Genomic DNA, 20,010 nt, shown 5'->3' on the forward strand with positions numbered 1-20,010 from the left:
ATTTTTTGAGCTATAGATGAATATTTTTTGTAGCTCTCAAATTACACAATCAAATGCATAAACATCATACAAGTTTCCATTGATGACATTCATATTCTTCATGATGCATTTAATCATCATATGGATATTGATAGTGACTAGATGCATTGATATTGGTGCCTTCAAGGTGATTTATAATAACTATTAGATTGTAGATGCTGTGAATGATTGTTGTTGCACACCATAACTGGTCTAAAGTCGATAGAGTTCTTTAAGGTATGTTTTTCATAGTGGTTTCTTCCATCTTGCTTAGAAACACAGCTGAAAAATTTTTTAGTTTGCCCTCATGAATGTTTTCAGTGAAAGACACTTGATGCTCGATTGAATAAAAGAATGGCTCAATAGAGCCTTCTCTAAAAAAATGAATCTGGTTATAAAATGAATGTGTAATTTATGGCTTTTTTGGTAGGGGTAGTTTGCTTTTTTTACTAAGAAAATGATAACCAGCGGTCATACCTTACCTTATCTCCAAGATTATTACTAGTTGAAAATGTCCTTTGGTTGGGGTTGCTTTGGCCATAATGACAATCAGAGGTTTGTGGGTCATGATGCCTCGTCTTTCAAAGTAAAGGTGGTCTATTATACCTTTAGGGATAATGGTCATGTATGTATGCCATGGGCTTTGAACTTAGTGTCGTTGGAGATCTCTATTTATTCCATTGGATGTATTTGAGATTGGTATTGGAAATATTTGAGCGAGACTTTCAAAATTTTGTTTTGGATTCAGTATCAGTGTTGTTTTCCTTAGACTTTTTTGAAGGCTCATGTCAAATCTTTAGTTGATTGATGGAGTTGATGTTGAAGAATTTTATTAGATTCATGCTATTGTGACTCTGCATTTGAATGATGTCTTTGATTTATCTTCCCAACTTTCTTTGGTTTATCGATGTCATGGTAATAGATGCATGAAATTCATTTGGCTTCTTTCTTGGTTTTGGATAAATACCATTAGAAGTTTGGCTCTAATTCCAATTATTGTAGAAGAAAGACATTTGTTATCATTTTAGTGATGGGTCTTTAATTCTTACTCTCTTCTTGAATTTGAATTTGAGTGTTTGAATTTGAGTGTTTTTTTTTTTGACCTTTAGGGGACAAAGTTAGCAATGGAGAGAGAATTTAGAGATGTTTGCATGGAGATCAAGAGCAGTACTGTAGTGGCATAGTATTGTTGTAGTAAGAGATTCAAATGCATTGTAGTGGTAAATTACTAGTGTTAGAATGAGAGGGATTCATCAACTCGTGGAAAATGAAGGAATCATAGAGGGAGATGAGGAATAATTAGGGAATAGAATCTTTTGAAGTGCATTTCAGCATCAATTATCATTTACAGGCCCTACAATCTTCAATTATAGAAATAGGCAACAAGATAATTTGAGACAAATTTAAATTCAAATTTAAGCAGAGTCTATATATCTCCTAATAATAACTCTGATATTTATTTATATAACATTTTATCATAAAATCAAAATAAAACCTTAAATAGTAAAAATGCTAGGATATTCTAGAAATAATTTACAAAATTTATCTTATTCTGCATCATGCTACATTAGCTCTTTTTAAGCATTAGTTATGTTATTTTCTCTTTTTGATGTGGTATTGAGTCCAGAACTAATGTGATGCAGGGGTTCATCTTTAACTCTGGACTTTTTTATGAAGTACTTGACCAATCCTAATATACGGATTGTTTCCAATTGCTGAGGTTGTTTTATTGTTATAGGATTCATCCATGGAAGCTTGGTTTATTCACGACTTGCTTGTTTTTTGATGAAGTGCAAGCGAAATTGTTTTTGACGCGGCTCGAACTTTGTTATTGGTTTTGGTTGTTTGGCTTTTACTCCGTGTTATGTTCAGGTTTTTTTCCTTTTGATCCAATGAATTTTTACGGGTTTTGTGTTTTATTTTTCATTCCAAATCCAGTTATATTGCTTCAATTATCATTTTGGAACTCTTTTGTTGATTAGTTGGCCAAAATTAATTATGCAGTCCTGATCTAAGTTGCTAGAATTTTATCTAGCCTTGCATGGGGATATCTTAGAATTGTGAAGATTTGCTTGTCCAATCTTGTTAGTAGTTTAGCTAATTTGCGCTTTCAGGCTGATGCGATTTGTGGCTTTTCTTTTGTTATTTAGTTTTTCTTATCAGAGTTTATGTTCTTTATATTGATTCTTTAAATAAACGATTCTTTACAGGTGGATTTCAGTTGGTTCAGACTTGAAGTTTGATGCACGTAGAGATTTGGATGATGTGGGTGCTGCATCCATTGAAGGTGAATCCTTTATCGAAATTGTTAGGGGGATATCATATGCACTTTGTTACATATGATTAATTTCTAAACCTTAACCTACTCAAATTGTTGGGATTATTTCTTTTCTTTCTTCAAAATATAGTATTGTAGGTTTGTATGGTGGTAGGTTACTGTTTTTTTCAGTATTCCTCAGGATCAATTGATGGTTGGAAGGATTTTATATGCATACCTGTGGTAATATATAAATTGGTTCTCCACAAAATTGAAAAGAGCTGTTAATTGTGGTCTTTGACTTGTCAGTCAACGGTGAAAATATTTACTTGTTTTCTTATTGATCCAGTTTTCTTTTGCTTGAGGTTTAAGGATCACTTTTCCTCTTGCTTGAGGTGAAATATCGAAGTCTGAGTTCCTGATTTCAATTCCTTTTATCCGTTTATCTCGTCAGCATTCTCCTAAAACTTTAATTTCCTACCCAATGGTCACATGAACAAACTAATTTCAACATGCCTTAATTGTTCCATTTAAAGCTTTAAATATTCCCACCATAACTTGTAAAGTTTGTCTCCAATCTATTTCCCCTGTCTAGGTCATATATTCTGCTACTTTTTTATCATTCACACAGTGTGCATCGTTTAAATCGCCCACTCATGTCCAAATTTAAAATGAAAAAATCTATCTGCTTGATATTTAATATTTTTGCTTTATATGTTGGTTTGTGGTCGCTTAATATTGGATTTGGTAGGTCCTCATGCATGATTTGCTGAGATTAAGAGGCAATCAGTTTTACTTGATGCAGTACATGCTTTGAATAAGCTTCCTTACTCAAAGTTGGATTCCAAAGCTGTCGGCATCAAGGATGGCGTGGTTTTCCTGACATACAGCAGTCTCATTGCATCATCTGAGAGAGGTCGTTCCCGTTTACAGCAGTTGATACAGTGGTGTGGATCTGATTTTGATGGTCTTATAGTATTTGATGAGGTATGTGATACATAAACATCCTTGGCACCTTTTACACCCAGTCACTCATATAAATTGTCCCATTTGTTATTAATATTTCACCTCTTATAGATCAAAATATGACGATTGAATGAAAGCATAAATGTTTGGGCTCAATTTGTATTACTATAATAATTATTATTCGTATAATTATGTTTTTACCCTGTGCATGCATGACAGTGTCACAAGGCAAAAAATTTAATTCCAGAAGCAGGAGGACAGGCGACTCGGACTGGGGAAGCTGTACTTGAGATACAGGTAGCTTTAATGAGCTATATCTAGAGAGCACCCTTTTTTTTCATAATTACCATTCAAAAATACAGAAGCGATTGACCAACTTTTGCTTTTAATTCTGTTTGACCGCAATGCAATGTAAAAAGCAACTTTTTTATGCTATTCTATTACTCAGCTGGATAAGCCCCTGCAAGCTCATAAATTTCTTCATGAAGATAATTGTATGTAAAATTCTTCTTAGTATTATTAATCTAATGAACTCAGATGAACTCGGGTGTCAGATCTTTTTTACAGTACGGAATGTTTGCGTATTCATGTATTTTTAAAGTTTAGAACGGGTCATGTTGATGGTGCTTTTTGTTTTATTTAGCATCTTGATGCTTATCCGGTTAAATAGCCATGCAATAATAGTTGATTAATGGCCTTTAGAGCTACATGAGAAAAATGGGAAGATAAATTGATTACCTGAGTGGGTTTTTTGTCATTCAGAAAGCTTATTGAATTAAATAGATTAATGAAGAACTTTTTGCCGGACATCTTTCTTGCACACTCTTCGAGCATAGCTCTTTTTTTTCCCCCCTTTTTAAGTGTTGAATGGTTGTCATATAGCATACCTCTTTGCTTGTTTTATTTTGCATCATGATGCTTACCTAGATTAATGACAATGCAACAATAGTCAATGAATGTTTATTAGAATTAGATGAGAATAACTGAATGCAATTTATCAGTTTTTCACGAGGCAAAATGCAATTTGAATCAACCATATACAATTTAAGTTAAATGTTATTATTGCACCAAAAAGAAAAGTGGGAATACCTATGTAGGGATGCCAAAAAGCCTAGTTCATTTTCCGCTTGATACCCGCTGGATTATGCTTATATAGACATAAAAAGATATACAAATATGCATGCATGCATGTATATTTAAACATGTTTAGATGTATGTGTCTGCATATGTTTATAGTTTGTGCATATTTATATTTTTTTTATTTGTATGAATATAGTACATTGTGAATATGCATAAAGACCTTCATATTTTATAATTTTCAAATATACTATCTATTTGTGAATAACTTGTATATGGCTTGGTAAGTTAATGCTAAACGCAAATATAAAAGTTTTGCTTGTTTGCTTAATGAGCTAAGCGAGACAACACTTTGAGCTTTCTCATGCTCGGCTCTTTGTCACCTTTATACCAAGTACGTAGGGCTTCCTACCATTATTTGCTTTGAAGTTGGTGGATGTAGCATTCTTGCCGTAATATTGCAAGGTGAATCTTTTTGTGATTTTATCTTATGAACTAGATTTTAATCGATGCAATCAAAAGCAAGCTTTTGAAGCAAAACACTAGTGTGTACTACCAATGCTTTGCTCCATTGTAATGCAAATGGGCATGTCTTAGTGCTTTACATTCTATTGCACATGTGCTTAGCGTCAATGAGGTTTAGAAGATATTGAACATATCAATTTGCCCATAGAAGTAATTCAAATGCCGTGTAAAAGTTTAGCAGTGAACGAAGTAAAATTCAAACACTTGATCCCCCGCTTTTCTTCCTCGAACTTGTGGCCTCTCATTTTTTCTAGTTCTCAATACACAACAATCCAATTTTTTGCTATGTCCCACCCAGACGGAAAAGACTTCTTACACAGATGCAGAGTAATTTGTTGATCGATATTTCATAGATATCATTGTTTTTAGGCATTCTATCATCACTTGGGTCGTTTACATTTCTTAGTTTTTCTTTTTTGGCTTTTGAATTGCTATATAATTTTAATTTCGTTTTAGTTTTGTTTCCTAAAATATTTTTATTAAGTCAATTTTGCATATAACAATTCCTAATTAGTTGATAATGTCAATTGACCTAATTACTAATACTTTTTGGTCGACCCAACAAAATTTTCCTAGTGAACTAGTAGCTCATCCTAGTCATTTTGGAGTGGGTCACATTCTGATCAGCTACGAGGTTGTCTTGGTTCACCAAGATGCTCTTTGGTAGGCCAAACAACCATGTGTGGAATGAGTATCATTCTTCAATAGCTATGTACTTTTTATTGCTATTGATTTAATCTTAGGTTGGTCAATTGAAAGCTAAATTTACCTTTATTAGATAAGTTATTGCTTTTATCATTATATTTGTTGAAAGTTAATATTTGCTATGATATATGAAAATGCTACTTTGCGTTGACCGTTGAAAATGAAAAAAAAAATTAAAACCTTTAATTACTCCCAGTTCTTACCTAATCATACTTGTCCGCTATTTAACCAAGTCCAATCATGTTTTGTCTCCCATAAATTTCTTATTCATTCCCTCTTCATTTGTTCTACTTCATTCTCTATTTTTATACCTCTCGTGATCAAATTTCTCACAATACAATTGCAATTAGGGCTAGCAGGAAAGCAAACGACAGGATCACTATATAGAAAGTTCTTCAAAACTCCCAACTTCTCTCCATCCACTCTGCCTCCTCGATCCACTCCGCTTGCTAGTCATTATCCAATCACATACAATAGAGCTTGTTGGTCATCTCTGCCGCACAGTGCCGCTCGTAAAAGCTCCTCTTCTCTATGTGCTTGCTCCGATGACACCAACCGTCGTTCACACTCCTACCCTCCATCTTTCTTTTTTCGTGACCGCAAGGTTCGCGAGACAGTCACGACGAGGGCTAGCGAGGAAAACAATGTTGGGATCGAGGTAAAACTCCAATCTTTTGTCTCTCTCTCAAAATTGCAACCCTCGCCACATGCTTTCACTTGCACATTGGCCATCACATTGATCCTTTTTCCCTGTTTGAACTATAGAACCGAACAGATCCTTTGTCGCTTTCAACCGTAAAACCCCCTCCTCTCCTATTCAAAACAACCACAAAATCATTTTCCTTGATCACTCTCATTTAAGCCCTCACTATTGTACCAAGCTTGCTCCACTCCCTATGCCGCTCACGAAGCCAACAACCCCGTTTCCCTTTGTTGCCCAAATAGAAATCCTGATGCTCCACTTTCTACTTGTGTGTCACCAGCCCCTCTCTAATTCTCTTAATTTGATGGAGACAAAAAAAATATTATGTTAGATTTTCATTACGTCGTTTCATTGTCGTCAATTTCATTGATTTTGCTCAAAAAAGTATTAAAGGGGGATTTTTAAAATACTCATTCTAGAAACTTGAGTAAATGTTCAGAAAATTATGTACTGTTCAGGAAAATTTGTATACTCGTTCAGAGAATTTTTTAAAAAAAGCAAAAAAATTTAAATATTCATTTCGGTTAATTTGAGCATCTGTCTATAAATTAAGTACCATTCAAAGAATTTTATGTACCGATTTTGGGAAATGAATGCATATGTTTAATGTTTTGCAGGTTAATTAAAGGCTTGATGCGTCTTTTAAAACCAATGGGTTAAAAAACATTTATTTCGTAACAATAATGTTTCACAATACCGACTAGTACGTCTTTTATGACAGTTGAGTAGTTTGACACTTTCCTCAATACCCCTTAAGCTGGGGTGACACAAAGACATTGAAATTTCATGTGATTTGAACTTGTGAATAAGTTAAAATTTTGAATAATTTGGACTTGTAAAAATACTTGAAATTGAATTATTAAGATATAAAAATGGCTTAAAAATATAAAATCTTGAACTTGCATATGACTTTACAATTTGGACTAATTGATTTTAACAATATGTAAAATGAAGGAAAATTATAAATAATTAAGAATAATTATTATTTATAATGATAATAAACGAACACATGCTTTTATTTATAAAAGGCTCAATAGCTCGCTAATAATTAAAAATAAGGCATTTCAGTGCATTGAATTTAAAAATTTTAAATGTGAGATTTTAACAGCTGGAAAAGTTAATAATGCATGAGCAATTGAAATTTTAAAACATGAAAGTAAAAAAAAAAATTGAATAGTAAGTTTTAAAATTATCTCGAAATTTGCTGTTGGATTCAATATTTCAAAAGCTTTAAGTGAACCTTTTCATGCATCATTGTATTCATTCAAATAAGACAAATTTATATAACTTCAAATTTCACATGTCTTTTAAAGCAATTATTATTTCAATTCATGTTTGAAAATAATGTAAATTGTTTTAAAGCATGCCTAATTAACTAAAATAGGCAAATATTTAAAATAATATATCTGTATGGGCTCCGATGATCATGTTAAGCAATTAAATTCCTGGGCTTGAGAATGCTTCGCGGATTAATATGAAATTATTTTGAAATATCTTTCTATAAGAAACGTGCAAATCGATTTAAAAAGAAAGATTTTTAAAGTATCCAAATGTATGAAATTGAAGGCCCACACACACTTCAATCAATGAATAGAGTGCCCAAATACTTAATTCAAGAATGCTTGCGAGCTAGCTTAAAATCAAATTTGATTCACCCGTATGTGCTCCGGTTAAAGTGTTAAATGTTTTAGCAAATAATATGAGAATACTGCACTTGGTTAAACATTCACTCAAATAATTCTTGCTTTGATAAGCGTGTAAAGTTTTTTTTTTTTTTGAAAAATTCATGATTACATTAAAATTAAGATTGTTTTTGTTTTAATATTAATTCAGCATAATCAAACCTCGCTTGCTCTCAATCAGACTGTCTTGCCTATATGATAGAGTCATAAGTTTCACTCAGTTAGTCCAATCCTTCTCCTTTTAAGATCTGGAGTCAACGAGTCTATTGATTTGAATAATATTCAAATAACAATATAAAAACTTGCAAGATCAAATCACGTAATCTTATCCTCACATTAGAACTAAAGTTGACAATTCTATATTTTAAATATATTAAAATTACATTCAAATAAATTACAAACATAAATGTTTCAAATGTTTAAATACCCGATGACGACCGTGTTGACTGAAATAACTCAATTGGATGGGCCAATTTTTAATCAAGCCTTTCAAATCAAGTTTCCAGAGTAATGAAAAATAATATTCAAGTAAAAATTAATCGCCTAAAAAACTTAAAAGACTTGAACAAGTTTTATCTATCATTCACAACAGTTTGTTGAGGGTTGCAAACTATTATTAATTTCAGCTCATAAAGCGTGATTGTTACATCGACTATATCACTATATTGACGCTCAAAATAATCTTACGCTAGTAAGAACATTACTCGAGTCTTCTGTCTATGTTTGACCCAATAACTCCACAAAAAATAGTGGTTACAATCAAAACCCTCTAACTTGGTTGGTTGTCGCTAAATGACATCATTAAATTACGGTCGCAGTCACAACTCGTATGTTCCCTAATAAATTTTTACCTTTGAGTTGTGAATCATAAGTGTACATTTGATTCACTGAAAATCTTCTGTCAGCTATGATCTATTTAAATTTATCATCTTAGACAAAAATTCACCCTTGATCTACAAGGATTTCTTGGACGACACAACTCATGGTTCCTGAAAAGGATTCTTCAGTCAGGCTGGGTCCACTACTTTATCTGACTAAGTAGATCAGAGACCACGACGACTTAGGACGATGACATCATGCAATCTTGATCGATTTCATCATCATTTCCCCACCATCCACTTCAAGCGCAAGATGATAAATTTTATTACCTAAAGCATGTGTTTGTTTCTCAGCTCACCATTGGGCTGGGGTTGATTTTATTGGTCCTATAAGAAGGTTTAGATGGTTGCCAACCTCCCAAGAGGCCAATGGAAGGATGCCACATGGAAAAGAGGCCTTATTTTATGCACGGGAAAGAAATTCCCCTCCCTTTTTCCTAGCCAGCTTTGGGGCTAATTAAGGAATCCGAAAATCTTTGAGGAGAGTTGGTTTTCAGCAAGGAAGAGGGCTTTGGAAGCCGAGTAAAAAGGTTAGAGAGCAATGCTTCTTCTTCTCCAATCGAAAATGCTCTTAGGTTATCAGGAGGGGTAATTAACCATATGGGCTTGTGCTTATGGGAACCAGGAAGCCTATAGCAAAAGGTCCTCGCAAAATGATGGAAAAATCTCTGGGTAACGTCTTATCTATAATCCAATCAATCTTCTGAAAATTTGAACTTACGAAGCTCTTTGTACTACCAATGGAAGTCCGGGCATGAAATTTTTGGAGTCTACACTTAGCTTCATGCTTTTTGCACCATAACAGAGAAAAATCTTTGCTAGTCGCATTGTATTTTAAATTTTGAAAACACTGTTTTACACATGCTATCTAATGATCAAAAAGCAGTCGTGGGCCGAATCAGTTATATTTTCCTAATATCAGATTTTTTTTATGAAGTAATTTCATAATTAAGTTTGATCAGTTATTGTTTATATTTATATATATTTTTTCATCATTGTTATGTAATATTGTTTGGTAGCTTGTGTTTTATCAGCTTATTAACCGTGCCAAACTGAAAACCGTGGCCTTCATTTCTACTTTTCTTTATTTTCTTTTCCCTTTTTACCACAATATAACGTGTCCTTTTTTTTTCTAGAGGATATATATGCGTACGTGTCTATATATATATCTATATTATGCATGCATGCAATTTCCTGCTGTTTCCAGATTAGCACTTTTTTGTTTTTTAGGTTTTGCGTCTACATATGTTGTTGAAGTCATATTTTCATGTAGAGATGATATTTTTGGGTAGCTAGTTGTTCTATGGTTGCATTGTTTGCTCTTTTAAAATTACCGGAGATGTTGATATACTCAGTTTCTTCATTGGAAAGGTGATGCCATTATCATTGCAAGCTTGAATCTAAATGGATAGAACCTTTATATTGACTTGTTTGCTTACTATCGATGGTTTCATGTCCTGTGAAATTCGTGCTTAATCTCAGTCCCACACTTTTTTCCAGCATTTGATTTATGATGCCTTATGTTAGTGCCCCTGATTAACATCTGTCGGACAATGGCTCATAACGTTATTTTCTCACTTTTGGAAGTCTCTCCATCTTAAATATTCTTACATTGTTTTTCTGCCTCTGATTAAAAGGTTTCATCTGCACTGTTGAGATTTGATCTTCGGAGTTAAGTTGTAATTGTTTTACCAATTGGCGGTTGTTCCAGCTTCCATTTATCCTTTTTCTTGGGCCTTCAGTTATTGGGAATGAAATTTAGCATTATTGGCTTGTGTGATTATGGTGATGGAAGATGTCTCGTCTCTTTATTTTGTATGTGTGCAGGTCCATTTTATACATATATATGTATATCCACATTCAAAGCATGTGGTGTCTTCTAGCCTTAGTTCACAATATTATTAAGCTCATTTGCTTAGTTAACTTTAAGGATCTACCATACATAATGCCAGCTGTATTTGAATTATAAATTGTGATATTTTTTGTCCTTTTACTGATACAATTCTTATCTCATGACTTGTGAGCAGTCTTCTGTGAAAAAGAACTGTGCTTGGTTTACAATGCAGGGTTTTAACATCTGTATGAACAGGCTCGCCTACCTGAAGCTAGAGTTGTTTACTGCTCAGCGACCGGTGCATCTGAGCCTAGGAACATGGGCTATATGGTACGACTAGGACTTTGGGGAGATGGAACGTGTTTCCCGAAATTTCTTGATTTTTTAGGTTTGTCTTTTATTTCTTTTTTCCAACTTTTGATCATTTGGGTCAATTTAAATAGAAAGTAGATCATATTGACTGAAGATTTAATGTAGTGATTTTGGCTGCGTTTGTTAGTCATTAATGAATACCAAATTGCTTCTGATTTTCGGATTTTAATTGCCATCATCATAAACTTTGGAATGCCAGAAAAACAATTGGTGTGTCCGTTACATGGGCACCATGATCACATGAAGCTGTTGCCCTTGTTTCTTTGATTCCATGACAAAGTTTCCATTCCCATAAAATTTGACTTTGATGAACAGTCTGTGATTTGCCATTTTGTCATAAACTTCTGCCTTGTAAAATTTCAAATTTTAATGAAAAACACAATTGGAATTCCTAATTTGATTATTGAGTTATGCATATGAAAATAGCATTTATTCCATTGCTGAGTTGCATCATTTTGCCATTGACACTGCCAATATTTGGAAACTAGAACAGTTTATATTACAATCCAAAACTATTTCCAAAAGAATACCGAACACTAGGTTCATGGTCAGTTATGCTTGCAAAATATTACAGGTGTCTGTAATAAGCGTAATGGATTTTTTGACCAGTAATTCTTTCTGTTCATTATGCTTTGGAAAAGATTGAACTGTTTCCAAAAGAATGACAACATCAAGGATAGATTTTGATAACTGCGTATTTTCTAGTGCTTCAGACAAATTTTTTCTCCGTTTTAGCATTGTGAGGAACCCATGTTAGTCGCCAATAAGTTTTTGGTTTCTATTTTTACAGCTCTAGAAATTGCTTTGTTTCAGCCACAATCAGCTACAGTGAAATTTAGAGATTAATGGTGCTGATGGATGTTATCTCCCAACCTTGTTACTTCCTCCTAAGACTTTTCTCCGAGAAAACAGCCAACCATCAGTGCTGGAATCAATTTCAGCCAGCTGCTTGTTAAAATAGAGGAGATAGTGTAGTTAAAATGTTTAAAGTTGCAAAATATGCATCGCTGGAAAATAGAACCTGATAGATTCAGGGCTATGGAGTCTAGCGTGTTAGCTGAACTGATGGGAATGTTTCTTTGCTTAACAAGTTGGTCCGAGTTACGATGGAAAGGTTCTTGACATTCCTGTGGAATAATTTCTGCAGCACCTATGGACATCCCTCCAAAGGCTCTTCCTACATGTTGCAGTGGATGGAGACCTTTCCAACTGTTGGATTCTACTGCAGCTTGTATTGGACCTCCAGCAGAAGATGGATTTTGGGTGCCATAATCAATTTTGGCTGAGGCGTGGTGATAAAGGCGTGACTTCTGCCCTGGATGGAATTGGGAAATTGCGGGACCGATTTAACCAGTCCTCCTTGGTTTTCTATTTGCCTTATTTGGAGCAGGATTAGGGTTTATTTTACTTTCCTAGTATTAATATATTTCCTTTGAAAACCTATGGATAATTTTGGCTTGGTTTGATGGGTTTTATCTTGTGGAGTGCTGTAGCTTTCTTTTCTCTCAGAGATGCGTCTATAGCTTTATTGAGAATTGTTGAAATTTAGAATAATGTGGAATAAAGTGGAATTTAGTGGGAGTCGTTGTCAATTCATTGATTTGAAATGGATATAAATAATCTTTACATTATTCCTAGAAAAGAAAATACAATAAAAAAGAAAATAATATGAAAGAAAAGATATAACTCCTAATATATCTAGTTAATCAATAATTATTTGAAGATAAAGTAAACACCATAAAATAAAAAAGGGTAAAATAACAAAAGAAGTAACTCCTAATCCAAGGAAATAAATATAAAATAGAAAATGAAATAACTCTTAATCCAAGAAAATAATTTATTCTTTATAATTTATCATAGGGATAAATTATTTCCTAGTATAACTCCTAAGACTCCTCCTCAAATTGAAACATATTTGAAAATCATATTCAACTTGGATTTGAAAACACCAAATGATAGGTGAGGAAGATCTTGAGAGGTAGAATTTGAAGTCTCCGTCCTGTACTGCGGTTGTCTTTGACTGCAGTTCCTGCAGTGTTTGTAGGTTGGTGGAAGACTCTTATAAGTAATGCTGTAGGGGAGTTTGTAGCAAAACAAACATTTAACAGGAAAAATTGACTTGAAGTTGACTGTGGTTGTCTTGGACTGCAGTTCCCGCAGTGTCTGTAGGTAGACGGAAGACTCCTACAGATATTGCTGTAGGAGAGTATACAACTATGATTGTCTTTGACTACAGTTCCTGCAGTATCTGTAGGTAGGAAAAAGACTCTTACAGGTAATGCTTGAAGTTTGTAGGGAAGTAAACAATCAACGAGAAAAGCTACAGGGTATGACCTATAGAAAAGGAAGACCATAGGAGGTAGGCCTCGTTGCAGCAAAAGGCTCCAGTAGAGGATGTACTGGAGGAAGAAGTTAGGTGGAGAGCCTGTTGTGGTGAAAGCTCTGGAGGAGGGTCTGATACAAGAAAAAGTTCTAGAAGAGGGTCTGCTGTAGAAAATACAACGCAAGAAAAACCTGGAGGGGTTTGATGCAATTTCTTGCGTCTTTTGATTCGACCGAAAAGCATTGCAATGCTAGGAAAAATCTTCCACTATAAAAAAAGAAACCAAGGGCAACATGAAAAGAGGCACCTGCAAAAAAAATAACTTGAACAATACAATAATGACTTGAATGAGCTTCCACCACATAAGCAACCACAGAAACACCTGCACTAAATAAACCATTGCATTGATTGTATAGAAAGTTCGTTGGAGGCCATCACTAGACACTCCCCCCTACCTGGTTATATATCTACCCACCGTCTTCACTATCGCAATGGAAGCTAGAGCGGGGGCGCCAATCAAGTAACTTAGGGAATTAGGGAAGTCGGACTGAAGTCGGACTGCTACAGAGAACAAAAACCAGCAGAAATGCCCTACAGGGAAGTCGCCGGGGCAGCTGCAACTCTAGGGAAAGTTTCTCCTCCAACGGTAAGGACTTGTATTCAACAAACATGAAAAATGTATCTCCTCGATAAGATGGTCATCTATCTCGTTCTTATTGATCTATGGTAACGCTGTTTGCCTCTTCGGTGATGAGCAGCTAATGAATTTGGGCAAGGCAATCCGCCACCCGGATCAAAATCTCATATCTGGGATTTCCACCAGAAAGAGAAAGTCACACAAGAGTTTGAGGGACGGTTGCCCTTGGCTGCAGCGACCAGCTCGCAAGGTCATCGCTAAGGGAAAGTGCCGGTTTTGTGGATAGTGTTGCAAGTTCCGCTCTGCGCAAGCTGCAACTCCCATTGTAACTCCGTCCTGTGGGGGTTGCAGGTCCGTCAATTCCTATTGTTACGGAGGACACTGAACTTTATAATCGTGTGGGATCGGTGGGTCTATAGGGATTTGTTCTAGCAACAAGGGTCTGCAGAAAGGGCCCCTCCATTCATGCAAGGACGATGGTAGGCAGAGTGTCCAACGACTTTCAAAGGACGACCTAAGGTTCTAAATTTAGCTCTGATACTATGTTAAATTTCAGAATAATGTAGAATAACACAGAAATTAGTGGGATCAAGCTTGTATTAATTCATTGATATGAAAGGGGGTATAAATAATCTTTACATGAGTCCTAGAATATGAAATACACTAAAAAGGAAATAATATGAAAGAAAAGAAATAGCTCCTATATCTCCAATTAATCAATTAATAATAATTATTTTGAAATAAAGGAAATAACATAAAATATGAAAAACATAAACAAAAAAGAAAATAACTCCTAATTCATGGAAATAAATATAAAATAGGAAATGAAATGACTCTTAATCTAAGGACATAATTTATTCCTCATAATTTAATATGAATGTACACATAAATTTAATGATTTTTTTTATTTCAATGAACTAGTTTGCTAGTATTTATTTATGTTCTTTGATTGCGAAAAGGCTAATTAATAACTTATATTTTATTTTATTTGCTCGGTATTGACTAGTTAAATGTTAATTGGAATCTATTTAATTACTTATTTATTTAGATTCGTAGAATAATTTGTTAATAACTTTACATAAAAAAATCAAATCTAATTTTATATTTTTACTTTTTCACTAATTTTATTTGAAAAATCATGTACAATGAAATGTTTAATTTAATATGAAAAATTGAAGACTCATTCAAACTTTTAACTTTATAATTTATATAACTTTATAATTTATATAAACCAACGAAGTACAAATCAAGTATGAACATAAAAAAAATTTAAGCAAGCTAAGTATAAACATATTTTTGAAGCTCATCTTAAGTTCAAATTGAACGTGAACATCTTACGTTTTAACCAATCGAAGTTTAAATCATGGCATACTGGACTCCGACTTGTCTCGATTACATCTCTCTGTATAAATGATGAGGATTTTCCAGAGATTTGAGATCTTTTTCAGGATTAATTTTATGAGTAGTTTTACAGGTTAGATGACTATTTATTCTACCGGAATATATTGTGTGTTCTTAAAAATTTATTTAGAGTGGCCATCTTATAGACGTGTTATAATAGAGGTTTGACATGACACTTTTGCGTGGACAAGTCTCTCTTTTTAGTGAAAAAGAATTTCTACTGGCCCAAATTGATATTAGATGTGGAGAGACATGTTAGATAGTGTAAATTATGTCACTAGGGTAAAACTTGTGGTTAGAATATATGCATATACATTTTCTTTTCTTTTCCTGAAGCATGTTGGTTGGGCGTTGGCTTGAATTTTGTGTAGGGTTTATCACAGACATAGAAAAGTATGAATTTTGCTATGGTAGTGGTAGACCTCTTCTTTATGATGTCACAGATCATTCCTTGCTACAAGACGATGGACTCGTTGCTCATTCTATACTTTTATTTCAAAGAAATAATTTTCTCACTTGGTGTACTAAAAACCATCATTTCATATAGGGATGTAAAATTTTTTATCCACTTTTGGAGGTCTTTATGAGATGTGCTTAACACAACTCTAAATTTCAATTCAACAACTGAACCTCAAGTAGATAGACACCAGAGGTGGTAAATATTGCTCGTAAAATTTTCTCAGGTGTTTTCTGGAAAAGAGCCTTAGCTTGTGTGATTTAGTGCTTTGTCAAGTGAAGTTATCCTACAATCGGTCCACTAGTCTGTTCACAGATCGTAATCTTTTTGTGATTGTGGAAGGAATCCTCTCACACCTATGAAGTTAGTGCCAATATTACCGGCTATTGATTTTAGCATGAAAGTTGAGGTCAGTGAGATTCATAGTTTACATGAGCAAGTGAGGAAAGAAATTGTCAAACAGAACACAAAGTATCAGAAGCAGGTTAACAAATCCAAGGAAGTTATCTTCTTCAAAAAAGGTGACATTATGGATTAGATTGAAGAAAGAGTGATTAACTATAATTTCTTTTGGAAAGCTCAAGCTTACAGCTAATGGTCTATTCTGAATTTTTTAGAAGATTAATAATAACACATAGAAGATTGACATATCGGAAGCTAATGGTCTTCTGTTCCGACCTTGTTTCTTGCTTTTGATTCTTCCTTTCTCCTAGAAAACAACCAACCATCAGTGCTAGAATAAGTTCCAATCACCTGCAAGTCAAAGTAAGATAGCTAGTGTAACATTAAATGCTCAATAGAGCAAAGTATACATTGTTGAATCAGAAATTTGGAGAGCAAAACCTGATAGATTCTTGATGATGGAGCTCAGTGTCTTGGCTGAACTAATATGAAATCTTCTTGGCTTAATAAGCTAGCTGGAGCTGCAACAGAAAGGTTCTTGACACCTATTGCTATGGAAGAATTTTTGCAGGACCATGGACATCCCTCCAAAGGCTCTTCTTGTCTAGATGCAGCAGCTAGAAACTCTTCCAACTGCTTGATTCTGCTGCAGCTTGTGAAAACCACTGGATGATGGATTCCAAGTGAGGAATCAATTTTTGGCGGAGTCTTGGGCTCCACTATGACCTTTGATTTTCTGGAATGGTTTTTTGTTGCTGCTGCAATGGAATTTCTGCTGCAGAGAACTTTTAGAAAGCTCCTTGTATTGCCACAGCAGGGCCAAGAAAGATGAAGAGAAAGGTTAGAAGCTTTGATAAACTACTGTGGGAAATTTTTTTCCTCTTTAATCCCATCCCCTTCTCATGTCTCCTAATTATGCTATTATTATATAACTGTTTTAGTAGAAGTGTAGGGTTATTTTTTGATCCAGTTTCTATCAGGATACCGTTGACGTCCAGGTTTTCCCTTCTAGGGCTGTATCCGATGGCGAGAAGGTGCTCCTATTGTAATTCATACTGAGACGGTGTTCATCTTTCCCCGCTTTTCACTGCCCCTCCGCTGCCATCGTCGCTGTGGTTGCTGCCGCCACTTGGAAAACAGCCTCTTCGCTGTTTTTCTGCAGTGGGCCATCGTCCCTAATCCCCTCTACCTTGTTGCCAGCTCTTCTCGTCCCCTCCAGCTTGCTGCCACCCCCTCCAGCCATCTACCTATATACTGCCACCCCCTTCTAGCCACGTTAAGCCTACTGCCGGCCCCTTCCAGCCCCCTCCACCTCACTGCTAACTCTTTCAGCCACCTACCTACTTGTTGCCGACCCCTTCCAACCACCTCCAAAATGCTGCTGCCCTCTTCCAACCACCTCCAATTTGTTGCCATCCCTTCCCGCCACCCCCCAATTACTACTGCAACCTTCCTGCTGCCTTCGCCGCCCTAAATGCCCAGCTGCTGTCCACCACCCAACCCACTTTAGTTATTATTTCTCTTTAAATTGCAATACCACCATCTTCGACCTCATCCCTAGTCGAGCTCTTGTCATGTCTTTGTTATTTCCTAGTTCCAAGTATCTGATTGTAACCACTTTTTGCTTTCAATAATAATTTTTTCTTCCTTTATTTTGGTTTGGGTCTAACTCCACTATCGGAGCTAGCATAATCCCAGTCCTATCAAGCAACATTCGCTCTATGCAAACCTATCTCCACACCACCCCACCCCCTAGACACCACCCAAATTTGTTTTTTTCATTTCTTTCCCCACCCTACACACACTTAAACACTAACCATCCCGTCAAGAAGGCAATTGCTAGAACCTGATCAGAGCTTTACCATGTGTGACATACAACAAATACTCTGCCAAGTGCTACAATGGCTTGTGGCCATTGAATAACGATGAGTGTCACTATTAATTGTAATAGTGAGATCTGTGGAGGAGAGATGGAATAACAACTGAACCCCTTTTGTTGGGGTAGCTTCAATGAAGAGGAGAATTGACCCGAGCATTTCAAAATTCAATATAAAAAAAAGGCCAAGAGAAGAAGTGCCTACTGGAAGCCACAGAGACCTGGGAGTTAGGATGGACCTAGCGGACTTCGACGGGAGGATGGATTCAAATATTCTCAAGTGGATGCAGAATGTTGAGCGGTTCTTTGAATACAAGACTGTGTTGATGATAGAAGAGTGAAACTCACCTCCATCAAGCTAATGAGGAATGCCTCTTTATGGTGGGAGAAGGTGAAGAGGGAAAAATTGGGAGAAGGATGAGATAAAATCATTTTTTAGGAAAGATGAGGAAGGTGATGTAGCGATAATACCTACCCTTGCACTGCAGCTAAGATATTTTTATGAAGCTCCGCAATTTGTATCAGGAGTTATCAGTGGAAGCATACACAACACAATTAGCACAAGCCAAGTTGAAATGTGAACTGAAAAGAGACAGAGGAGCATTCCATGGCACTGTATTGGGGGGGGGGGTGTGAAGCACTATTAGTAACGTGGTACAATTGCAAACCTATTGGGCACTGAGGGACGTGCAAATCTTAGCACCAATGGTGGAGAGATAAAAGTGGCAGTAGAGGTACCAGTCTCAATTCAGACAAACCCCCTACAACTGGAGGCCCCAACAGGAGCATGCGTGGAGGAGTGGGAAGGACTGTAGAGAGAAATGACAAGATAAATCAGAGTGGGAAGACACTTAAAAAGAGCAACACACTTGATACTATTCTAGGTCGAAAATGCTTTTGATGCCACAAATAAAGCCACATTATCTCCAGCTGTCTGACGAGTCGAGTGGTGTCATTCACTGAGCAGGGTGTCATGGAAGAAATGAGTGATGATGAAGCAGTTGAGGAATACTGGCTTCACGGAGATGAGGGAGATATGCTAGTTGTATGAAGTGTTACACAAATGAAACCGTAGAGCGGTCACTTGTAGTTGAGGCATAATATTTTTCACATCAAGTGTACAACAAGAGGGAAAGTTTGCAATCTCATTATTGACAGTGGAAGTTGTGAGAACGTGGTCTTTGCCTTCATGGTGAAGAATTTAGATGTGACTACAGAGAGATTCACAACCTTATTCTCATGACCCGACTCGATACTTAAAATTAACTAAGGCAGGTACTGCAATTGGTCAATACTAACATTTAACTTACTATCCACATTTTATAACTTCCAATGCATATAAAAGAGCTACTAATAGTCTGTAGGTACAATAAAGAAATTTAAATCGTCCAACAGTAACATATAATTTGCAAGTAAAATCTCAATCCTCACAACCATATTTGTCTATTCAAAAGAAACAATACAAAAAAAATTTACGAACATATCATACTAATAAGTATCAACTGTAGTCCTCCTCTAAACAAAGTCTGTTCTACCAAAGACATTAACTTAAAACTTTTATTCTCTTGAAAGAAAACATTAATTGTAATCATAACTATGACTTAATGAGTAATTATAATATGTCATGTATTAAATTCTTATGCTATACTTGATATGAATGACCAAAAGTAAGTTCATTTCATTAAAACATTAAATTTATCTCTTGTCGTTGCATTTTAAGTCTTTATATTTTTTAACATTTTTAAGAGTTATAACACGATTACATTCATACTCGAAGGTATTATAAAAAATGTGTCCGAAGTCACCATTAAAAATGTACTTGAAGGCACCCTCAAATTGCCGCATTTTTACAATTTTCTTTAACATGTACGGGTACATCGCATCCTCTGCCAGTACC

The 20,010-nt window shown here is 35.3% G+C and overlaps 1 protein-coding gene across 1 annotated transcript in view; it reads left to right on the forward strand.

The window, feature by feature from the left end:
• The window catches only part of LOC110019771 (protein FORGETTER 1), a gene marked incomplete at its 5' end in the record, with an annotated part of 138,145 nt that overhangs the window by 15,784 nt on the left and 102,351 nt on the right, over positions 1 to 20,010 (forward strand). The window contains 4 exon segments of the mRNA XM_020717591.1: positions 2,229 to 2,305; positions 3,081 to 3,262; positions 3,461 to 3,538; positions 10,901 to 11,033. Of these exon segments, the coding sequence (XP_020573250.1) occupies positions 2,229 to 2,305; positions 3,081 to 3,262; positions 3,461 to 3,538; positions 10,901 to 11,033 (470 nt within the window).

The sequence above is a fragment of the Phalaenopsis equestris genome, unplaced genomic scaffold (genome assembly GCF_001263595.1).
Source record: "Phalaenopsis equestris unplaced genomic scaffold, ASM126359v1 Scaffold000078, whole genome shotgun sequence".
Taxonomy (NCBI): Eukaryota; Viridiplantae; Streptophyta; class Magnoliopsida; order Asparagales; family Orchidaceae; genus Phalaenopsis; species Phalaenopsis equestris.